Here is a 19,812-nt window from a genome sequence, read left to right as displayed (position 1 = left end):
ATGGGTAAAAACATTGGCTCAGGCGGTGTGGTACAGATCACAAACAGTGATGCTCAAGATCAATTTGAGTCATATATTTGAGTCATGCTTATCTCCACTCACTGGATGCAGATAAGCACTAGCATGTACGGGATCCAGTCTTCCAATCCCAGGGTATGACCCTAATAGCTTTGTTCAGTTGGGCAAGGAGCACTTGTTTCCACGCTTGCTTCCTCACTCCTAACCACTGGACCGCCAGGGAATTCCTTGAAAAACTTCTTAAGAAATGAAAACATAGGCCATAAACTGGAAGAAAATATTTGTAAGTCACATATGTGATAAAGGACTGTGTCCAGAATATACAAAGAACTCCCAAAGCACAGTAATAAAAATACCAATAACCCAATTGAAAATTGGGCAGAAGATTTTAATAGACATTTTGCCAAAGAAGATGTGCATATGGGAAATGAGCACACAAAAAGATGCCTAAAATCATTAGGCATTAGAGAAATGCAAATTAAATCATAACCGAGATGTCATGATACACCTATTAGAATGGTTAAATCTAAAAAGACTGTACCAAGTACTGGTGATGATGAGGAGCATCTAGAACTCCACGTTTTGTTGGTGGGAATAAAAAATTAGTAATCCCACTTCAGAAAATCATTTAGCAGTTTCTAAAAAAGTTAAACATACACCTACTATAATCCAGCCACTCCTTTTCTAGGTTTTTACCCAAGAGAAATGAAAGCATATGTCCACACAAAGTCTTGTATGTGGGTATTTATAGCAGCTTTATTTGTAATAGCCCAAAACTTGGAATGACCCAAGCTTATGTCAACAGATAAATTGTGGTATATCCATACAATGGAATACTGCTCAGCAATGAAAATGAATGAAAAATGAAATATGAATTCATGCAACAGAATGAATAAATCTCAAAGTAATTATGTTGAGCAAAAGAATCCAGATGAAAAGAGCACATACTATGTGATTCCATTTATTAAAAGAAAACTCTAGAAATTGCAAAACAATCTATAGTGACAGAAAACACATCAGTGGTTTTAGTGGAAGAGCACTGGCAGCTGAGAAGTATGGAAGAAACGGAATACAAAAGCAGGAGAAAACTTACAGGGGTAATGGATATGTTCACTATGTTGACTGTGGTGAAGGTTTCATGGGTGTGTAGTTATGTCTAAACTTTTCAAATTGTACATTTTAAATATGTGCAGCTTATTGCATGAAAATTATAATGCAATAAAGCTCTAAAACCTATCAGATTAAATTTTAAAATCTTTAAGAGATTTGTTTAGCTTTTTTAAACCTTTTCATATCTCTTTACAAAATGCCTCTAATTTCATATATTTTTATATCAAATTCTGTTAAAACATGCTATAACCTGTAACACAGTTAGGTAGCACAGAGTCCTTCATGATTTTACTAAAAATTTTCATTTTGTTTTTACCTTATTTCATTTTATTCTTTTCTATCTTATAACTTTATTTAAGTAATACCCATTTTTTTCCATCTGTTTTATATTTTTAGAGGCAAAAGAGTAGATTATTCTGTAGGAGCAAGACAGCCCTCCTACATTTACTGGCTCTGTAATTTACTGGTGTTGTTCCTAGGACATGCTAAGCCTTAGTTTCCTTACAAAATGATGTAATTTTATAAAGAATTTAACAAAAAAGAAAATCTGTATTTAGTGCTCCACAAAGAGTTGGAATGGAACTTTTAAAATTTCTGTATATTCTGTTGGACAGTGACCTAACTGAAAAGTAAGGCTCTTTATGATGATAATCTTCAGAAAACTTCAGAAAGAAAGATAATTGGTAATCAAATTATTAAGTAACCCCAGGTTTAGCCATCCTGAAAATAGACTTTAAAGGCTTTAGAATTTTAAATGTTCTTTTATTCAAACAATGGAGTTTCTATTATAGTTGCCAGACTAAAATTAAAGCAAGAATTATAAACTATTTTATAGTCTTTCCTGACGTCTTTCTCTGGTTATTAGGTTCGTAAACACCATTACTTCAAGAGTGAATGCCGTGAGGAAGTTTTAACATGTGAAATGCCTCGTAGTTTGCTGTCTACTTTCCTATTCAAAATAATTACTCACTACAAAATTATTCATGAGATTTTTTAAGTTTCTGAAATAAATCCCCTACATATTCCAGACAAGAGTAAGGGGAATTCACCATTGTGTTATTTATCCTCTGATTATTGTGACCACTACCTCCCCATAGCACCCTCCATGGATCCCAGGAAAGACTGGCAGATACCAGAGCTACTTGCAGTGTTCTTTCTCTGTATAAGATCTGGGATTTTGCATAACATTATCCTTCTTTTCATAATAACATCAGCAACAGCTAACATTTATTGGGTACTTACTGTTTGCAAATACTGAGTTAAGCTTAATTCTAAAAACAATGCTCGGGTTTCCCTGGTGGCTCAGTGGTTAAGAATCCACCTGCCAATGCAGGGGACAGGGGTTCAAACCCTGGTCCGGGAAGATCCCACATGCTGTGGAGCAACTAAGCCCGTGTGCCACAACTACTTAGCCTGCGCTCTAGAGCCCACGAGCCACAATTACTGAAGCCCATGCACCTAGAGCCTTGCTCTGCAACGAGAGAAGCCACCGCAATGAGAAGCCTGCGCACCACAACGAAGAGTAGGCCCCGCTCACCGCAACTAGGGAAAGCCCACGCGCAGCAACGAAGACCCAACGCAGCCAAAAATAAATAAATAAATTTAATAAAATAAAATAAAAAAAATAAAAACAATCCTCTACTCAGCCGTAAAAAGGAATGAAATAATGCCATTTGCAGCAACACGGATGGACCTAGAGATTATTTTACTAAGTGAAGTAAATCAGACAGAGAAAGACAAATATCATATATCACTTATATGTAGAATCTAAAAGAATGATACAAATGAACTTATTTACAAAATAGAAACAGACTCACAAACTTAGAAAACAAACTTACAGTTACCAAAGGGGAAAGGTGGGCAGTGAGGGATAAATTAGGAGTTTGGGATCATATACTCACTGCTATACATAAAATAGATAATCAACAAGGACCTACTGTATAGCACAGGGAACTCTACTCAGTATTCTGTAATAACCTGTATGGGAAAAGAATCTGAAAAAGAATGGGTATATGCATAACTGAATCACTTTGCTGTACACCTGAAACTAACACAACATTGTAGATCAACTATCCTCCAATATAAAATTTTTTTTTTTAATCCTGTAAGATAGGAACTGATACCTTCCTCAAAAAGATAAGGAAACTGAGGCTTGGTGACTGTAAGTAATATGTTCAGATATTGCAGCACTTAACTTATAAATGGGAACCCCAAAACAAGCTTTTAACCAAGATATTAGAAAAATGTTTCCATAAATAAGTCACAAAACTAGAAAACTTTCAAGCTTAAAATGCTAGGAAAACTTTTATCTTTTGTCTCTGCTTAGTTCCTATCTAGATTTTGTCCTATGCTAGAGCATGATATTCAATCCAGTTTAACAGGTGTAAAGGAAAGTAGGCCTGTCATTTCTTCTGTGAGTCTTAGCTCTCAGAACATGTGGGTTAATTTGTACTTTTTTAATGATAGTGACTGAGTGAAATGCCAAAAGGTGATAAGTTGCACAGATAGTCACTTTTGTGTAAAATTTATTTTATGTTTTGAGATCTTTATCAGTAATATGGGCAGTAAAATTTTTCTAAGAAAAATTCTACTTTCTACTCTGTTACCTATTATATTTGATATTTTACATTATAGATTTATTCAAGATTGGCTAACTTCTCTAGGTTCCATTATGCTCTCAAACTGGGGTTATAACCAAGGTATTTTATTTATAGATAAGTCTTCCTGAAGTTTCTCTATTAAAAAATTTTAAATTAAACAAGTCTGAATGGCCTTCTGTGGTTCTGGGGACACTGGCTTCTGTTCTAAATGGAACTGTTCATCCAGTATTTTCCATCATCTTTGCAAAAATTGTAACTGTAAGTAAAATTTATTTGCTAATATTTTTAAAAATTTTAAACAAAGTGTAACCTGAGAGAACAGACCTGGTATACTTTGACCCAGCAAGGGGAAAATTGGGACGTGTAGTAGGTCACCCCTAGTGTGGAATCCATGATAGAAAGGTTAACTAATGTTCTCAGGGGATAAGCCAGCCTCTATTGTGAAGTGTTTGGCTGGACCTTGTTGACTGGGCAATCAGTAAAGAAATTGCTTTGTTTTCTAATTCTGACTCCAGTGCTGTATCAGCATTCCAAAGCACTGAAGTAATAAAAGAGACAAATGCGACCACTCTTTCTTTCAACTGGTCTGAACAATGGCCATTTTTTATTACCAGCCAGCTCAGAGAGAGGAAATAATGAGAGTTTGAGATTGTGCTGGGGAACCCAGGAGAGCTGATGAATTCACGGATCTTATTAGAGCCACCTTAAGTCTTCAGTCTCTTGGACTGTTGCTACGCTGTGTCAACATAGATGCCAGTATATGTATAACTACTAATTCTAGGAACAATTTCTAGAGAAATTTATAAAGGTCTCATATTGCAGGTAGTACTGTGAATAGAGGAATATTAAGAAACCTGAGTTATGAGAAGTTATTAGAAATAATAACTCAATCAGAAAACTAATTTCAATAGTTCCTTCGAAAATATGTGGTGATATTAATAGCAGATAGAGGACTCATTTGTCTGATCCTATATTTACATAGCTTAAGTGAGAGAATTAAGAGTGAATTTTTTTTTATTGAAGTAGTGAATTTTTTTTTAATTTATGAATGTAAAGGATAGAATAATGGTACATTTTTTCCCCAGAAATGTGTGGAAATTATTATGTTGAAATTCATTTTTAAAATCCTGATGAATAGACATTTTAGTTTTTTCTTTCTTTTATAATATATTCTCCTCCAATCACCTGATTAAAAAAATCTATTCCTTTTCAGATGTTTGAAAATGATGATAAAACCACATTAAAGCATGATGCAGAAATTTATTCCATGATATTTGTAATGTTGGGTATTAGTTGCTTTGTCAGTTATTTCATTCAGGTAAACTTTTAATGAATTAAACAAATATGTACGTGATTACTGTTTTATGTCATCCTATTTGAGTTAAAAATAGTAGCTAAATATAATAACTAAATAAAATGCAAATAAGTAAATATAGTAACTAAATGTTCCAAAGAAATAGATAAGACAGTGAAGAATAAATGTAGATTTTTGTTTGTTTGTTTCTTTTCCAGGGATTATTTTATGGCAGAGCAGGGGAAATTTTAACCATGAGATTAAGACACTTGGCATTTAAAGCCATGTTATATCAGGTCAGTGTTTAGTTGGGGTTTTTTCTTATTTTATTTTAAATGTGTTTTAAAATAGTCTAGTTTTTAGTTTTTCTTCACATCAATTTCTTGACATAACCTTTCCTTTGATCATTTAAAAGCATCCTTTTTGTGTACCAAGCAGCAACTGTATTAGAATTACTGTAATGTATTTTCTAACAGAAGCAAGTCCAAAATTGTTATGTTCAAAAACGCAGTTTATAGAAAACAAGATTTAGAGTCCACTCCCTGTTCCTTGCATTTATCTTGACAAATCTCTTTTAATGTATAATGTAGTTGTTCTAGAATCAGAATGGAGGCCAAATTAAAACTGAAAAGGTGTGTTAAGAACTACAGTATCTTGGGGAACATGTTTAAAAAGGAGTTAATTTCTATAGTTCTCATCCATATGCACAGTTTAAGTTTTTTCATTGCTGACTTCTTAAGGCAGCCATTCTCTGAATTCAGATAACATCAGTCTAGCTGGCAGGTCGGCTTGCCACAGATGATCATTCACACCTGTGAAATAACTAAAACTAGGTGTATCAAATAGTAATCTTGAAAAGTGAGTCTTGGGGGCAAATGGCAGGAATGTCTCAGACTGGCACCTCTAAAATTCTTTCAGAAGGCCAAGGTATATTGGGTTACCCTGAAAGCCAGTAATCATTCGAAGCCCTTTGCCACACTTTCTGTCACCAGAGCTCACCGTGTAGGAGCAAATAGCTTCCTGCCAGGGTCATTTCTTTTCAAAAGTAGAGTTACTGTCACTCCAGCCAAGTCGTCAAAACCAGTTTTTACATCTTGTGACTTTTAGCAGTAGTGCTCAAAGGACTGCTGAGTAACAAAACTCCTCCGCCTTTGTGTGCTCTTAGAGGACAGCAAGATACAAAATGAAGCGAGTGGGAGGTTTCCCATAGCAACTTAATGCTCTGAAGCAGTTGGTGCCTAATGTCTTCTCTCAAAAAGGTCCTGTCAGAGACAACTGCAGACACCCCTTAATCCAGAAAAACAAAAATCTACTTAAAGGGTCATAAAATGATTTAATGACTGCACATCTTGTCTCGCTCACATTAAGCTTGTACTTTTGGGGGTTTTTTTTTTATGAACAATTTATGTCTTTACCTCAAATCTTTGATGAAATTAGGTGGGATTTTTAATTAACTAATACTATGTTTCACACTTGTTGACAATTTTTGCTCATTTTTGTTTTTCTTTGTGTATTTATGTTTTTACACATTCAAGGACATTTATTTTCAATTTTCAGGAACTTTCGAAAATGTTCCCTGAATGTCTGAATGTTTTAAATAAAAGAGTATAAACTTTAACTTTTCCAATCATTACTTTGAACTTTCTTTCTAGAGGAATACAGGATGCTTTTGGTGGAGGAGTCCCAAGGCCACAAGCCAGTTAAACCGGTGGATATTGTTAATCCAGTATCCTGATGGCTGATACTGGACCTTACTCTTTTGCCTAGCATTAGCCATGTGAACAGGAGGACAGTAACATTCTTGGATAAAGTAGCTTCTGCCCATAAGAATACAGCAATCTGTAAGCCATAAACTCTTCTTCTTCAAAACACATAAAAAGACAGACAGAAACTCTGTGCTATTTAGCAGATGTTATTAAATTCTCCCATAAATTCACCTGAGCCCCTTTCAGCTTACCATTTGTTTTCCCTCTACATTCTTTAGCACTCGTTTTGCTTATTTGCTTTCTTAAATTGAAAGAAAAGAGTAATGTATTTGGCTTTTTCTCAATAATTGTCTTAACGAATTTCACTTTTGTCTGTAGTAAGGGAAGTTCCTAATGTACAGTTTTGCCCTAACTCCTATTACCGGTTTTTTTTCCCTAAGATAAGATATTTTAAGTCTTAGAAATCATGCTGAGACTTGCAGTGCTTTTTATAACCATTTTGAAACCTCAGTTGAAGTAGAGGTATTTATGGAATCAGGTGTGGTCTTTTTGTAGGTATAAAATCTCTATTTTATTTGATGACTTGAGATCCTTCCAGTTGAAAAGAATGTTCTAATTGTTGCTGACTTCAGTGGTTATAAATAATCCATTGCTTATTGCGTTTAAAGCTAAATTTATATTTCTTAAGGATAAATATTGACCTATAGATCTATCAGGTTTTTTAAAAGATATGAAGTTTATTTTTGCCTATTTCTCTCTAAATTGGATTGGCTAGGGCTTCTGTGGAGGGTCACTAAATCATAAGATGATGGCATTAGTGGAGATCACTAAGGAATCTCAAAAAGCTACTTCCAAAAGGATTTGAGGTAACAAATCCTGAAGCAGGAAAAACATGTCATGAAACTCAACTGTAACGTTTCAGTTAGATGGGAGGCAGAACAGGATAGTTAATTAAAAACTCTGGCATCTGGTTGCCTAGGTTTAAATCCTGGCCTCAGTTCTTTCCAGCTATGTGGCCTTGGGCAAGTTACTTAATCTCTCAGTACCTCTGTTTCCTCGTATATAAAATATGGATAGTCATAGTATCTATCTCATAGAGTTGTGATGATTAAATGAGAAAAGACATACCACGCACTTATGATAGTGCTACTGTAATTTTTTATTTCTAATAGAATTATTGGCAGGAAAAAAAATGGATTTACTAGTATCAGAAAACCTGCTAGCCTAGCTTATAATCATTTTACCACCTGGAAGAGAAGAAGCAAGCTAATTTTTACTCAATACCAGCTGTGTTCGAGAAACTCCGCTAAGTGTTTTAGCATATAATGCCTACGCTGGAAAACAATCCCTAGAGTGCATAATTGCTGACTTGTTGAAAAGCAGTTTTGGATATCTTGCTGATTGAACATCAGAGAAAGACTAAGACTAGTCATATATGTATCCTTTGCCTTGCGTATTATAGCAATGACTATACTACAGAATCAGGAATGTAATAGTAAATGATAAATTCTTTTTCTATATTTTCACTTTATATTGTATCTAAAAATTCTTTGTGTATTCCATGTCATGTTGAAATATAGAAAGAATTATGCAATGTAAAAAAAATATATATATATTTTAGTATACAATAAAAAACAGGTAATGTCTTCTAGATCAAGAGTGCTGTAGTTACTATCATTGCTGATGTGTGTTCACGATATGCTAGGCTCTTGACTCGGGTTGTATTCTCAAAGTGGCTACTGTGTAGTGCATATCATGATCTCTATAAGATGCCCTTTGGGTGTCTAGGACCCTAAACTCTTTGGGACACCTTCCCAATCCAGGGGTTTAAAGAGTAGTGATGTCATGCCGGGGTTGTAATCCCCCTGGCCACTGCCACATTCCTCTACAGGGGCTTTCTTCTCACACAACAGCATGATTAATGCACAGCCTTCTATCTCTCTTGCTTTTGTTTTCTTAGTTGGCAAAAATGTGTAACCTGGGCATCAGGGCCCTGGCTGGGTTGTAGTAAGCCAACAGTTCTTTGGCTCTTCACTCACTAAAACTTAGTCATTTTTTAGAGACAGTCTGCATGTAGTTTAATCCACAAGAGATATAAGTGGTTTGAGTGCATGGGAGGAAACAGTCAATAACTAATAAAAGGAAATCAGCATTCCTCAAGTTGAGAGGTGCTGAGAAGTGCTATCTCTATTTGCTGTTGAAAATGAAATTGGTTATAACATTAGGCTTTTATTGCTTGTATTTTTGACCTGTCTCCTTCAAATTGCATGCTTTTTGGCTGCAGGGTTTTTACAGCAGCCTTTCTGCCTCTTTAGCTTCCCACAAGGCCCAGTACTTATAAGGTCTAAGGGGGAATATGAAGTGTCAGGGAAAATCTCACCTATCTGGGTCCTGAAGAGAAGGAGACAGACTTTTTTTAAATTTTTTATCATTTATATGTTTAGACAGAAAGGTTTGGAAATATTTCTAAATTGTGTTGTGCATTACCTTACTTTTTAAGTAAAATCTGCTCTCCACAAATTACTTGTGGAGTAAAATTACAAATTATTTTGTGGTTCGAAATGACCATTTTAAACATTGATTATTATACAATATTGCAGCATCATAATGAGTCCAAGCTGTTGGGCTTAAGTTCTTCAGTTTGTATCTAAATATAGATCTTTGTGAAGTAAGAAACAAAAGTTATTTGATCCATAGTTCTTACAAGAATTAAGGGCCTGTGAATAAGGAGGCAGGCAAATGGCTTCTAAGTTAATATAGCAAAATCGCAAGTCAGAAAAGAATCTTTTTGATGACCATATGTTAATTCCCTTTTTTCTCTAGGGTATCTCCTGGTTTGATGATAAGGAAAACAGCACAGGAGCCTTGACAACAATATTAGCCATAGATATAGCACAAATTCAAGGAGTATGTATATTGCTTTTATTTTTAATTTATTTATTTTTGGCTGCGTTGGGTCTTCGTTGCTGTGTGCGGGCTTTCTCTAGTTGTGGCGAGCGGGGGCTACTCTTCGTTGGGGTGCGTGGGCTTCTATTTCGGTGCCTTCTCTTATTGCGGAGCATGGGCTTTAGGCTCGCGGGCTTCAGTAGCTGTGGGGCGCGGGCTCCAGAGCGCAGGCTCAGTAGTCGTGGCTCAGGGGCTTAGTTACTCCACAGCATATGGGATCTTCCGGGATCAGGGTTCGAACCCATGTCCCCTGAATTGGCCAGCAGATTCTTATCCACTGTGCCACCAGGGAAGTCCCTGATTTTATTTTTAAATGGTATATGTATATGGTATGCATGCATGCGTGTACACACATGTGTCTATGCATATATGTGAGCTATGCTGAGATGACCCACATCATTAAGGAGACCAGGTAAGTCTCAGGGCTAACAGGGAGCTCTCAGTGAAAGATATAAAGAAACCTTTCAGTTCTGGACATTTTTAACCAAAAATAAAGGAGATTTAGGACATGTAATAGGAAAACCAGAGGACGAAAGAAGATACCAAGAATGAGTTAGAGAAAAGAGCTCAGAATTAAATAGTAAGATAAGAAAAAGTAACAACATGAAAACACACACACGTAACTTAGAAGTTTTAATAAAAGAATGAAGTTTAGTTTTTCCTTCCCCCCAAAAAATAAAACCTTATTTAGCATAATATGTAACATGTTAAATTCATATGTATCTGGAAATGGTTCTGTGCTAGTTGTTATACAGATCAAGTTAAAGAGATATGTGTGATCATGACTGGTCACAATATGTATAAATAAAATTCATGTTTATGAACCATATTCAAAATCAATACAGAATGACCAGCATAATGTACGTCAAAGTGACGCTTAAATATTTATGGGGAGTAGAGTAGTGTGGAAGAGATGAAGAGTAATTTATTAGTTTTCTTCCCATTATTTTAATAAAATTAACCTTTATATTACAAGCAGGATTTCAACTATAATGGAGAAAAGGAATGCAAAACAAGATTTCCCACTTTTAATTTAAGTGAGATAAAGTTTTTGATCTCTGTTAAAATAAGAACTCTAGCAGAATTATAGACTTTCCTTTTTCCTTATCATTCATGTGGGAGAAAAGGAAAGCCAATGATGCACCTCCGAATGACAGAAAAATCTTAAAAGTATTTTTTTTGTTGTTTAGAAATACTGAAATGTTGATTACAGCATTGCTACCAGAGCAACAAATTGTCAACTAAAACGGCTCTTCAAAATTGTATTTTCTTTTGGAAGCTATTTCCACAGGACATGGCCACTATTCTAATTTTTGTAACTTTTGCAAGACTTCTTTGTTCAATATATACATACAAGGATAGATTTATATTACTAGAGAATAAAACAAGTTGGTTACAATTATGAATATTCACATGCTTCTGTATTGGTTTGGAAAACTAATTTTATGACGTAGAGAGAGCTCAAGAGGAAAGGGGGCATCATCTTCATCTCTTCCTGAAATTCTTTTTGATAATTTTGAAAACAAGACTCTAAATTTCACTAGATAGTATTTAAATTTTAAAGTAAGGCTGAGGAGCTGGATTTCACTTGTATAAGTGGGAAGAAAATGATGGATAAAATTTCACTTAATAGTTAACTAATGAGCATAGCATTAATCTTCCATAGCACAATAGAATCAGATAAATGACAACATCCGTGTTTAGAAATTCAATGGTTCACTACTTTTGGCAGAAGTATCAATCCCTATAATTCCCTTTGAATCCCCATTCTACAAAACTTGGGTTTTTTTCCTTTGCTGTGTGCATGTATTTCTCTTACTACCTATCATCATTCAGATCTTTTAAGAATCCAGTGAAATAGGTATTCTTACTATAAGCTATACTTTATATGTGAGACATCTCTTTTAGTATTTACTTCAATGAAAAGAACAAATTAATACTAAAGACCAACATTACTCTCCTAATACCCATTAGTTTCTTCTAATACATAATGTTGTCTCTCATCAAGAAAAATTAATGAGAATATTTGTCAGTGTGATTCCTTATAAGCCTTTGACTAATACTATTTGAATCATTTGAAAATTTCCTGTTTCAGTTAGTAAATGTTGGTCTCATGATAACTTCTGGGCAAGTCAAATCATTTTCATTAAATAAGAAGTAGTAGCTAAACACTAGATGGCTGGAATACTGATGGCACACTTAAAGTTGCAGAATTTGGAAAGCATAGCAACCAAAGAAGAATTCCAAGAATAAGACTGTGTCTACTGGCATATAATTCACATAAACCCTTGCTTTGCCATGTATAGGTAGATTCATATCTAACTTGAATGGATTCTCTTTCTATCGAAGGAAGATTATTTACTAATCCTATTTGTCCACTATTTCTTTTCTCACAAAGACACACCACACTAGGGATGAATCAGGATACAATAATTTGGGGTCATATATCCTATCATATCAACTTAAGATATTTCCATCTCAGTTTCTTCATCATGTAATTTCAGTTACATGTTATTTTATCAAATGTATTAGGGTGAATGTTTATAAACTAGCCCTTTAATAACAGTAAATATTATTTTGAAACCCTTACTAATCACCAAAAATATAAGCTCCTGGCTATTTTCAGATGTTCTGATACTTTGAGAGTCATGAGAAGAACATGTTAGTGAAATAAGGTTATAGGACAAAATGATTCCTGAAATAGTTGATTGAATACAACCAATTTAACTGGTATTATTTCAGCCCAAGGTAATGGCTTAGTGCCAGTACATCTGTCAACAGACTATTTTCTGTGTAGTATGTAGTTTTATTAAAGGTATAAAGCCATTTTAAATTCTTTGGGAGACTGAATTTCACAAAATTACAAAGTATTATTTCTGTATATTTTAGCAAACCCTTTTCATCAACCAGAAGTCTTACCTCACTTTTGTCCACATGAAAGTGTGTAATTGATGCCACAGTGTATACTTGATATACCGACAGACACAGTGTTAGTTCCAAGAATTCTCATCAGAACTACAGTTACATTGTCCCAAGAAATAAAAAATTCCTTTATTAATTCCTAGAGCCCAGTGAATTGATTAGGTAGAGCTAGGGTATCATTACGTGGACAATGGTGACCTCACTTTTTGGTTTAACTTTTTGAAATGGAAAGTGTATAAAACAGTTTAACATTACTTATAATTCAAACAATGTGAGTAGTCATTGAAATCACTTTACCACAGTATACGGTTGGCATATAATTGCTGTTTTGCATTACAATTTTAGGTTGAATTCATTGAGACATTATCAAGTCTACAGCAAAAGCTAATATCCAAAACCATAGTGGTAAAGGTGGTCCTTCCTATAAAAAAAAAAATTTCAATCTCAGCCCTGAACTCAAAACTTTGCACTGAAACTACCACTGCTAAGCCCTCAAACTGTTGTCTGGAAAGACAAGTCAAGAAATTCAGCTTCCACTTTTGACAAAAAAAGAAATAAAGATAGTAAGGTCTGTAGGAGCAAATGAACTTCTCCACTAGTCCAATAATGTGTGATAAATTCATTTATTTTCCACAAAATACTTGCTAATGAATAATACAATGAATAACAATAGGCCTTAAACACCTTACATTTTCACAAACTTTGTAAATTTGTCCAACTAAGCCTTTTTTTTTTTTCTGCTCTACAAATATTTTTGCCACCATCAGTTGTAATACATCTTAGCAGATTACACTTTAGGTTATACTCATCTAGTTTATCTCTCAACTTCTTTGAAAATATTCTCACCTTCAGTTGTTCCACACAGACTATTCATAGCAGCTAATTTTAAAGTCACTTCAAACTCAGTATCGACTCCTCAAAAAAACCAACAGTTGAGCGGTATCAGTAACATATGTCGACCCATCAAGAGCCAGGGAAAACTACTCAAAATGACCTACCTTGGTTTTCAACTGACAATTGATATTGCTGTCGTTTTTCTCAACTTTTTGAGCAGTTGTTCTCATCAAAACGCTAATCATCTGATATTAGTTTATGCTTTCTGAACACATTTCTTCCACTGCTGCAATCAAGCATGATTTAATTAACTCACTATCTGTGAGTGACTTTCTTTGCTTAGCTAATAAATGAGCCACTCAGAAACTTACTTTAGATTCAGCCTTGTTTTCACTTTTTAGTTTTATGAAGAAATTCTGCTAAGATGTGTTATTCCATTTTGTGTTATTTCCATTCCGTTTGTTTCCCATTTCTAATTTTTATAAATGTTACTTTCCTGTGAATTAGGAATTTTGTGATGCGTGCTTAGTCTGCTAATGTCGACCTGTTTTGTATATTTTTAAGACTATATAGTCTCATGGCATAATAAAGACAGCACTGTGACATCTAATTAGAACACAAAGTGATCCACAGTCCATTGTGCCTTCCTTAAAAGCAGGACCTCCAAAGTCCACTTTTCTCTTCCTTTCTTGTCTTTAGATGATGGGCATACAGTGGTAATTTTTAAAACTAGGATGAAATATTACAGTACAGCAACACACAGGGCACTCAACATGCTGCCAAATTATATACAATCTCATCACACTGAGCAGCAGTACAAAGTGAGGAGATCGGCACATACGGTCTCTCTAGCAACCCCTCAACTCCATCGTTATAGTCGTAAGACAGCCATAGACAATAGGTAAACAAAGAGGCATGGCTGTGTTACAATAAAACTTTATTTATGGATACTGACATTTGAATTTGTAGAATTTTGATGTGGGTCGTTTTCATTTATTTTCCTTATCTCTTAACTTTTTGAATGTATGTTATACAATGATAATAACTTTTAATGTCATTGTCTGCTAAATCTAACATTTGTGTCAGTTCTGGGTCAGTTTCAACTGATTGATTTTTATGCTCATTATGGGTCCTTTTTTGCTGCTTTTTGGCATACCTGGTAATTTTTGAGTAGATGCCACACATTGTGAATTTAACATTTTGGGGTGCTGAATATTTTTGTATTTCTAGAAATATTCTTGTTTTGTTCTGGGATGCAGTTAAATTACTTGGGAACAGTTTGATCTTTGGGGGGGGTCTTGATTTTAAGATTTATTAAGCAGGACTGGAGCCAACTACTGAGGCAAGACCCTTCAATATACTCTACCCAATGACCAGTGAATCATGAGGTTTTTCAGTCAGGCTGGTATGACCAAGCATTGTTCAGTTGAATACTCAAGGAGGACCCTCTGCAGATATCCAGATTTCTCTTTTTGTATACCTCTCTCTTCTTCAGTGTTCTGTGCTGCAAACTCTAGCTTCCTTGGCCTCTCCAGACTCAGCTTTGTCTACTCCACTTACGGAGTCTGTTGGGCTCTATCTCAGTTTACCCTTCCTATTGTGAAGCCTGGAAGCTCTTTTAAGGGGTAAACTGTGGCAAACATAGGGCTCACCTCATTTGTTTCCCATTTCTACCCTTGGTTGCCTTAGGTCTAATATCTTGAAAACTATTGGTTCATATATTTTGTCTATTTTTTATTTGTTTCGGATGGGAGGACAAATCCATTCCCTCTCTTCATGTTAGCCAGAAGCAGAAATCCTGCCATATAGAATTTTATGTCTACAATTGCTTACTGAGTATCTTTCCATTTATTTTCTTATGGCAGGCATTCTGCTGGAACTTTCTTATCAAAGTTGTATTACCCACATTTAGCATAGCATTTGGATATAGTAGATACTCCATAAATAATTGTTATCTGCAGAACTATTTAATTATGACTTTCTGCTCTTGATTTCCAAGGAAAAATTCTATCTTCATGAATGTTGATAAAGAATCTAAAGAAGTTTGATTAAATTTCCTCTGATTCCAGTTCTAAATTCTTTCCAGGGCTACACTATTCCTCTAGGTCTTTAAGGCAATTTTTAATTTTCTTTTAGTTCTTGTAGTATGTTCAAGGCCAAATGTCCATTGTTTTCTGTTAATTCTTCCTGGAACAGGAAAGATATATTCAGATCCTTCTTATCCTACTACCATCACCAAAAGGCAGGGTTTGTGGCCTGTCCATGGCTGCGTTGACTGAATATTTCAGTAAGTTTCTGGTAGCTTAAACTAAAATGCCATTTAGAAAGGTATATGATCTTACTTTCAAGAAGCAGATTAGTACAAGAGTGGTTAACTCAAGCTTATTGAATAAGCAAGGTTATGCAAGTGCAAGTCACTTTATAGAAAGTTCTTATGTCCCAAACAAAAAGCTCAAATACAAGACCGTTCCATCAAAAATTTGGCAAGTTTACACTTGGATGTTTTTAGACATGAGGTTGGTGTGCATACTCCTTAGACTAATTTTAAGTGACTCTCAAATATTCATCTAGTGTGCCTCTGATAAGTACCTCTATCTCTTTTTCCAACACACCGCATAATTTTATACACAAAAACTACAATCCTCAGCATGCTTTCTGTCTTTACTTTTCCTGTTTCTCACCTTTTTGCTTCATTTTCTTTTGATTTCCTGTAGAGAGCTTGAATCTTAAAGTAAATAGGATAAAAACAGAGGAGAGTGGTGAAAAAAGGAACTATATTATGGCCACCTAATAGGAAATACCCAAACAGAAAAGAATAACTGTTCACTGGATATGTTTTACACTTTTGTTAATATAGATATCATGCCAAAAACTGAGATCTGAAAAAGGAAAAGTCATTGACCTCAAAATAAGAAAGTACAAAGTGGAAATTAATGACTGTATAAAGGCCTAAAAACATAGCTATCAAGTAATTGATGGCAAGTAATTTCTTAGTAATATTTAGATAAATTTTACATTAGAAGAAGTGACTATCTTATTCTTAACAAAACTTGATTGTAATCTTTAAAAATACTTCTAACTATTTTATAGCAAAAAATATATATGTTTATGTGGCTGTAGGAGCATTCCATAGTTAATCTGATGTGGGGTGGGACCTTCAACAGTAAAAGTACTTAAGTTCCACAGCCTCTTCATCCAGCTATCTGATCTATATAACTTTGAAACTCATGGTGAGGGTGGGAGGAGAGGAGCAAGTACAGTATATTGGTTTGCAAGGGCTGCCATAATGAACTACCACAGACTGAGTGGCTTAAACAACAGGAATTTATTTCCTCATGGTTCTAGAGCTTAGAAGTCCAAGATCAAGGTGTTGGCATGGTTTGTTTCATTCTGAGTCCTCTCACCTTGACTTATAGTTTTCTTCTTGTTGTGTACTCACATGGTCTTTCTCTATGCAAGCATGTCTGCAACCAAATTTCCTTTTCTTATAAGGACACCAGTCATATTGGAGTAGGGCTCACCCTCAAAACCTCATTTTAATCTAATTACCTCTTTAAAGACCTTATCTCCAAATACAGTCACATTCTGAGGAACTGGGAGTCAGGATCTCAACATATGAATTTGGGTGGGGGGTGTAGGACCATTCAGTCCATAATATACAGCATCTTTTATCTCTGCCTCATCCTTAAACTCTCAACAGGCAGAGTGGAAGTAAGCATTAGTACCAAATGACGTTTTTATTTCAGCTTCATAGCTTAGAGTTAGTGTATAACGCCCTAAAGCATTTAAAACGTGTTACCTGTCTGAATTTTCAGTATTTAGTGGTTTGTTTGGTGTTTGCTATTGTTATTTGTTTTCACTTTTTTGGAGTTTTCTTTGATAGTTCAGTGAAAAAATGGGAAAATAGTGGATCATTATCAGATGCAGTCTTGAAACTAAAACCACGAAAGTTTTTTAAGAATAAGTCAGAGCCCTGTGGAGAAAGAGGGCTTTTTATTGTTATTTTAATGATGATACTAATTTGGGGGGTACTTCAGTGAATATTGAGATCATCTTTTAGAGAAGCAATTTGACAATATCTATGAAGAATGTAAGAGTATATACCCTTTAACATATAACTCCAGGCTAGGAATTTAACATTAGGAAGTAAAAGATGAGCACAAATATTTTGCACAAAGATGTTCATTACATCTTTGCTTTTAATAGTGAAAAATTGGAATCAATCTACTAAATATTTTTTGAAGACTATTTAGTGACCCAGGAAAAAGCTTGCTATATAATGTAAAGGGATAAAAGCAGGATACAAAGCTGAATACACACAATAATCCTAATCTGAATGTATGTATTTATGTCTGGAAGGATGTAATTTTTAACATTATTTAGACCTTTTCCAATGGCCATGTTTTCATGATCAGAGCAAAACATATGTTTGAAAATGTGAATTGATATCTTGGTTGATTATAGCTGTGTTTCTAGGTAAATAGGTGTTTCATTTTTTCATCACAGCATAAAGGAATTTAACATTTCAGTTTATTACTTAACATGTGTCCCACTGAAAGTTAATTCATAAGACATGCAGTTCTCGTAAAACAGTTATGAAGATATTTCTACTTAATTTAAGATTTTTTTCCAAATTTCCTTTAAGTTACCTCATACCATGATGTTTCCAACTCCTTTTCTATCTTGATATTGCCTCTTTAGACCTTTGCTGAGTGAAACCAAGTTATAAAGTGCAGAAAAGGGAATGCAAGATATCATATCCAAAGTATATACTTCAATGAATATCCTCAATCATTCCATTCAGCACTATTACAGTGTAGTGGCTAAAAAGTACCGGCCCTTTTTCAGTGTAAGGGGAAGGGGCAGGGTTGGTTTTGGAGCCCACATATGGTAAGTTGGGCATCCATGTGAGGCAGCAGCCTCATGTGGGAAAGCCAAGCCAGAGAAGAGTGAGGAGGGTATGCATGCAGGGGAGAGACAGGGGTCATGATAGCAGATTGGTCACGATCTGCGTGATAGCAGAGAGATTGATCACGGAACTCTGTTAAAGAAAATGGGAGCCAGGTTTCTCACTGTTGAAGAAGGGGATAACAAGTATTAGAAGAGAGAAAGCTGGAAATAACCTTGTGTTTTTGGATTGGAACTGGAGGTATTGGTATGAACTCATGGATTTCAAGAAATGTAAATAGAGAAATAAATATAGATTTCAATAAGTGCATGCATCTACATGCACACACAGACACACACACATACACACACTCCCCAGTTCTATCTACTAACATTCCACTGATAATGAGCACAACTAGCACCATATATTGATATTTTTTGTAATTAAAAAATTTTTTTTCTTCATATAGTAACTCCTAAATAACATTCTCCACTAACAGGAACTGGGACTCCTTGGAGAAATGACAGATTTCAGGTGTAGGGCCTGGAAAATCTTTTTGTGTCAGAAAGTGAGAACATATTCAAAAATAATACGAACATGTCAAAGGACAATATCAGACATAATATAGACAAATAAAACATAATGACTCCTTAGTAGTGGACATTTTTAAACTATAACTATTATTTAATCTCTAAGTATAAATTCAAAATAAAAATCTATGTATAAATCCTAAAAAAGAAAGCTTATCTTATTTTGCAAGAAACTATAATAGCAATTCTTGTAAATTTAAAATTAACTGACTTTTTTCCAAAATATGTCTGATTATACGCAACAGGTTCAAGGGTTGGTGTCTTAACACAAAATGCAACTAATATGGGACTTTCAGTTATCATTTCCTTCATATATGGATGGGAGATGACACTCTTGATTCTGAGTATTGCTCCGGTACTTGCTCTGACAGGAATGATTGAAATGGCAGCAATGACTGGATTTGCCAACAAGGATAAGCAAGAACTTAAGCATGCTGGAAAGGTAAAATAAAGACTGTTGTTCCCATCATAACATTTTAAGAGAAAATCAATAAGAGCTCCTATCCTTACAATACATAACTTCCTTTCTTAGGAATCTGTAAAGTGATGTATATGTATTGAAATTCATACAGATCAGTTTAAGATGGGGTGTAGATAATGTCATAGCAATAGGGTGCATAATCCAGAGCATAGGCTCTGGAGTCAAACTGGCTGAATTAGAATCCAGATTCTACCACTAACAAATGTGTGATCTGAGCAAGTAACATCAACCTTTCTGGACTTCAGTTTCTTCCTCTGTAAAGTGGAAATAAAATAGTATCCCCTTACAGATCTTTATGACTATTACAGAAAACACTTAGTCTTATTAGTCTTAATTTTTATGTCATGAGCTTTAGCTGTATATGTGCCATTTGATTTTTTTCCTTTTTGTATTATTAAAGTAATCTCAGACTATACAATCAAT

At 34.7% G+C, this 19,812-nt stretch overlaps 1 protein-coding gene across 1 annotated transcript in view; it reads left to right on the top strand.

The window, feature by feature from the left end:
- The window catches only part of ABCB5 (ATP binding cassette subfamily B member 5), a 118,855-nt gene that overhangs the window by 58,533 nt on the left and 40,510 nt on the right, over positions 1–19,812 (top strand). The window contains 5 exon segments of the mRNA XM_082473920.1: positions 3,843–3,986; positions 4,942–5,046; positions 5,241–5,318; positions 9,552–9,635; positions 19,147–19,350. Of these exon segments, the coding sequence (XP_082330046.1) occupies positions 3,843–3,986; positions 4,942–5,046; positions 5,241–5,318; positions 9,552–9,635; positions 19,147–19,350 (615 nt within the window).

This window comes from Balaenoptera physalus, assembly GCF_965194825.1.
Source record: "Balaenoptera physalus genome assembly, chromosome: 8".
Classification (NCBI taxonomy): Eukaryota; Metazoa; Chordata; class Mammalia; order Artiodactyla; family Balaenopteridae; genus Balaenoptera; species Balaenoptera physalus.
The sequence above is the reverse complement of the archived record's forward strand: the minus strand, read 5'-3'. Positions and strand labels throughout refer to the sequence as shown.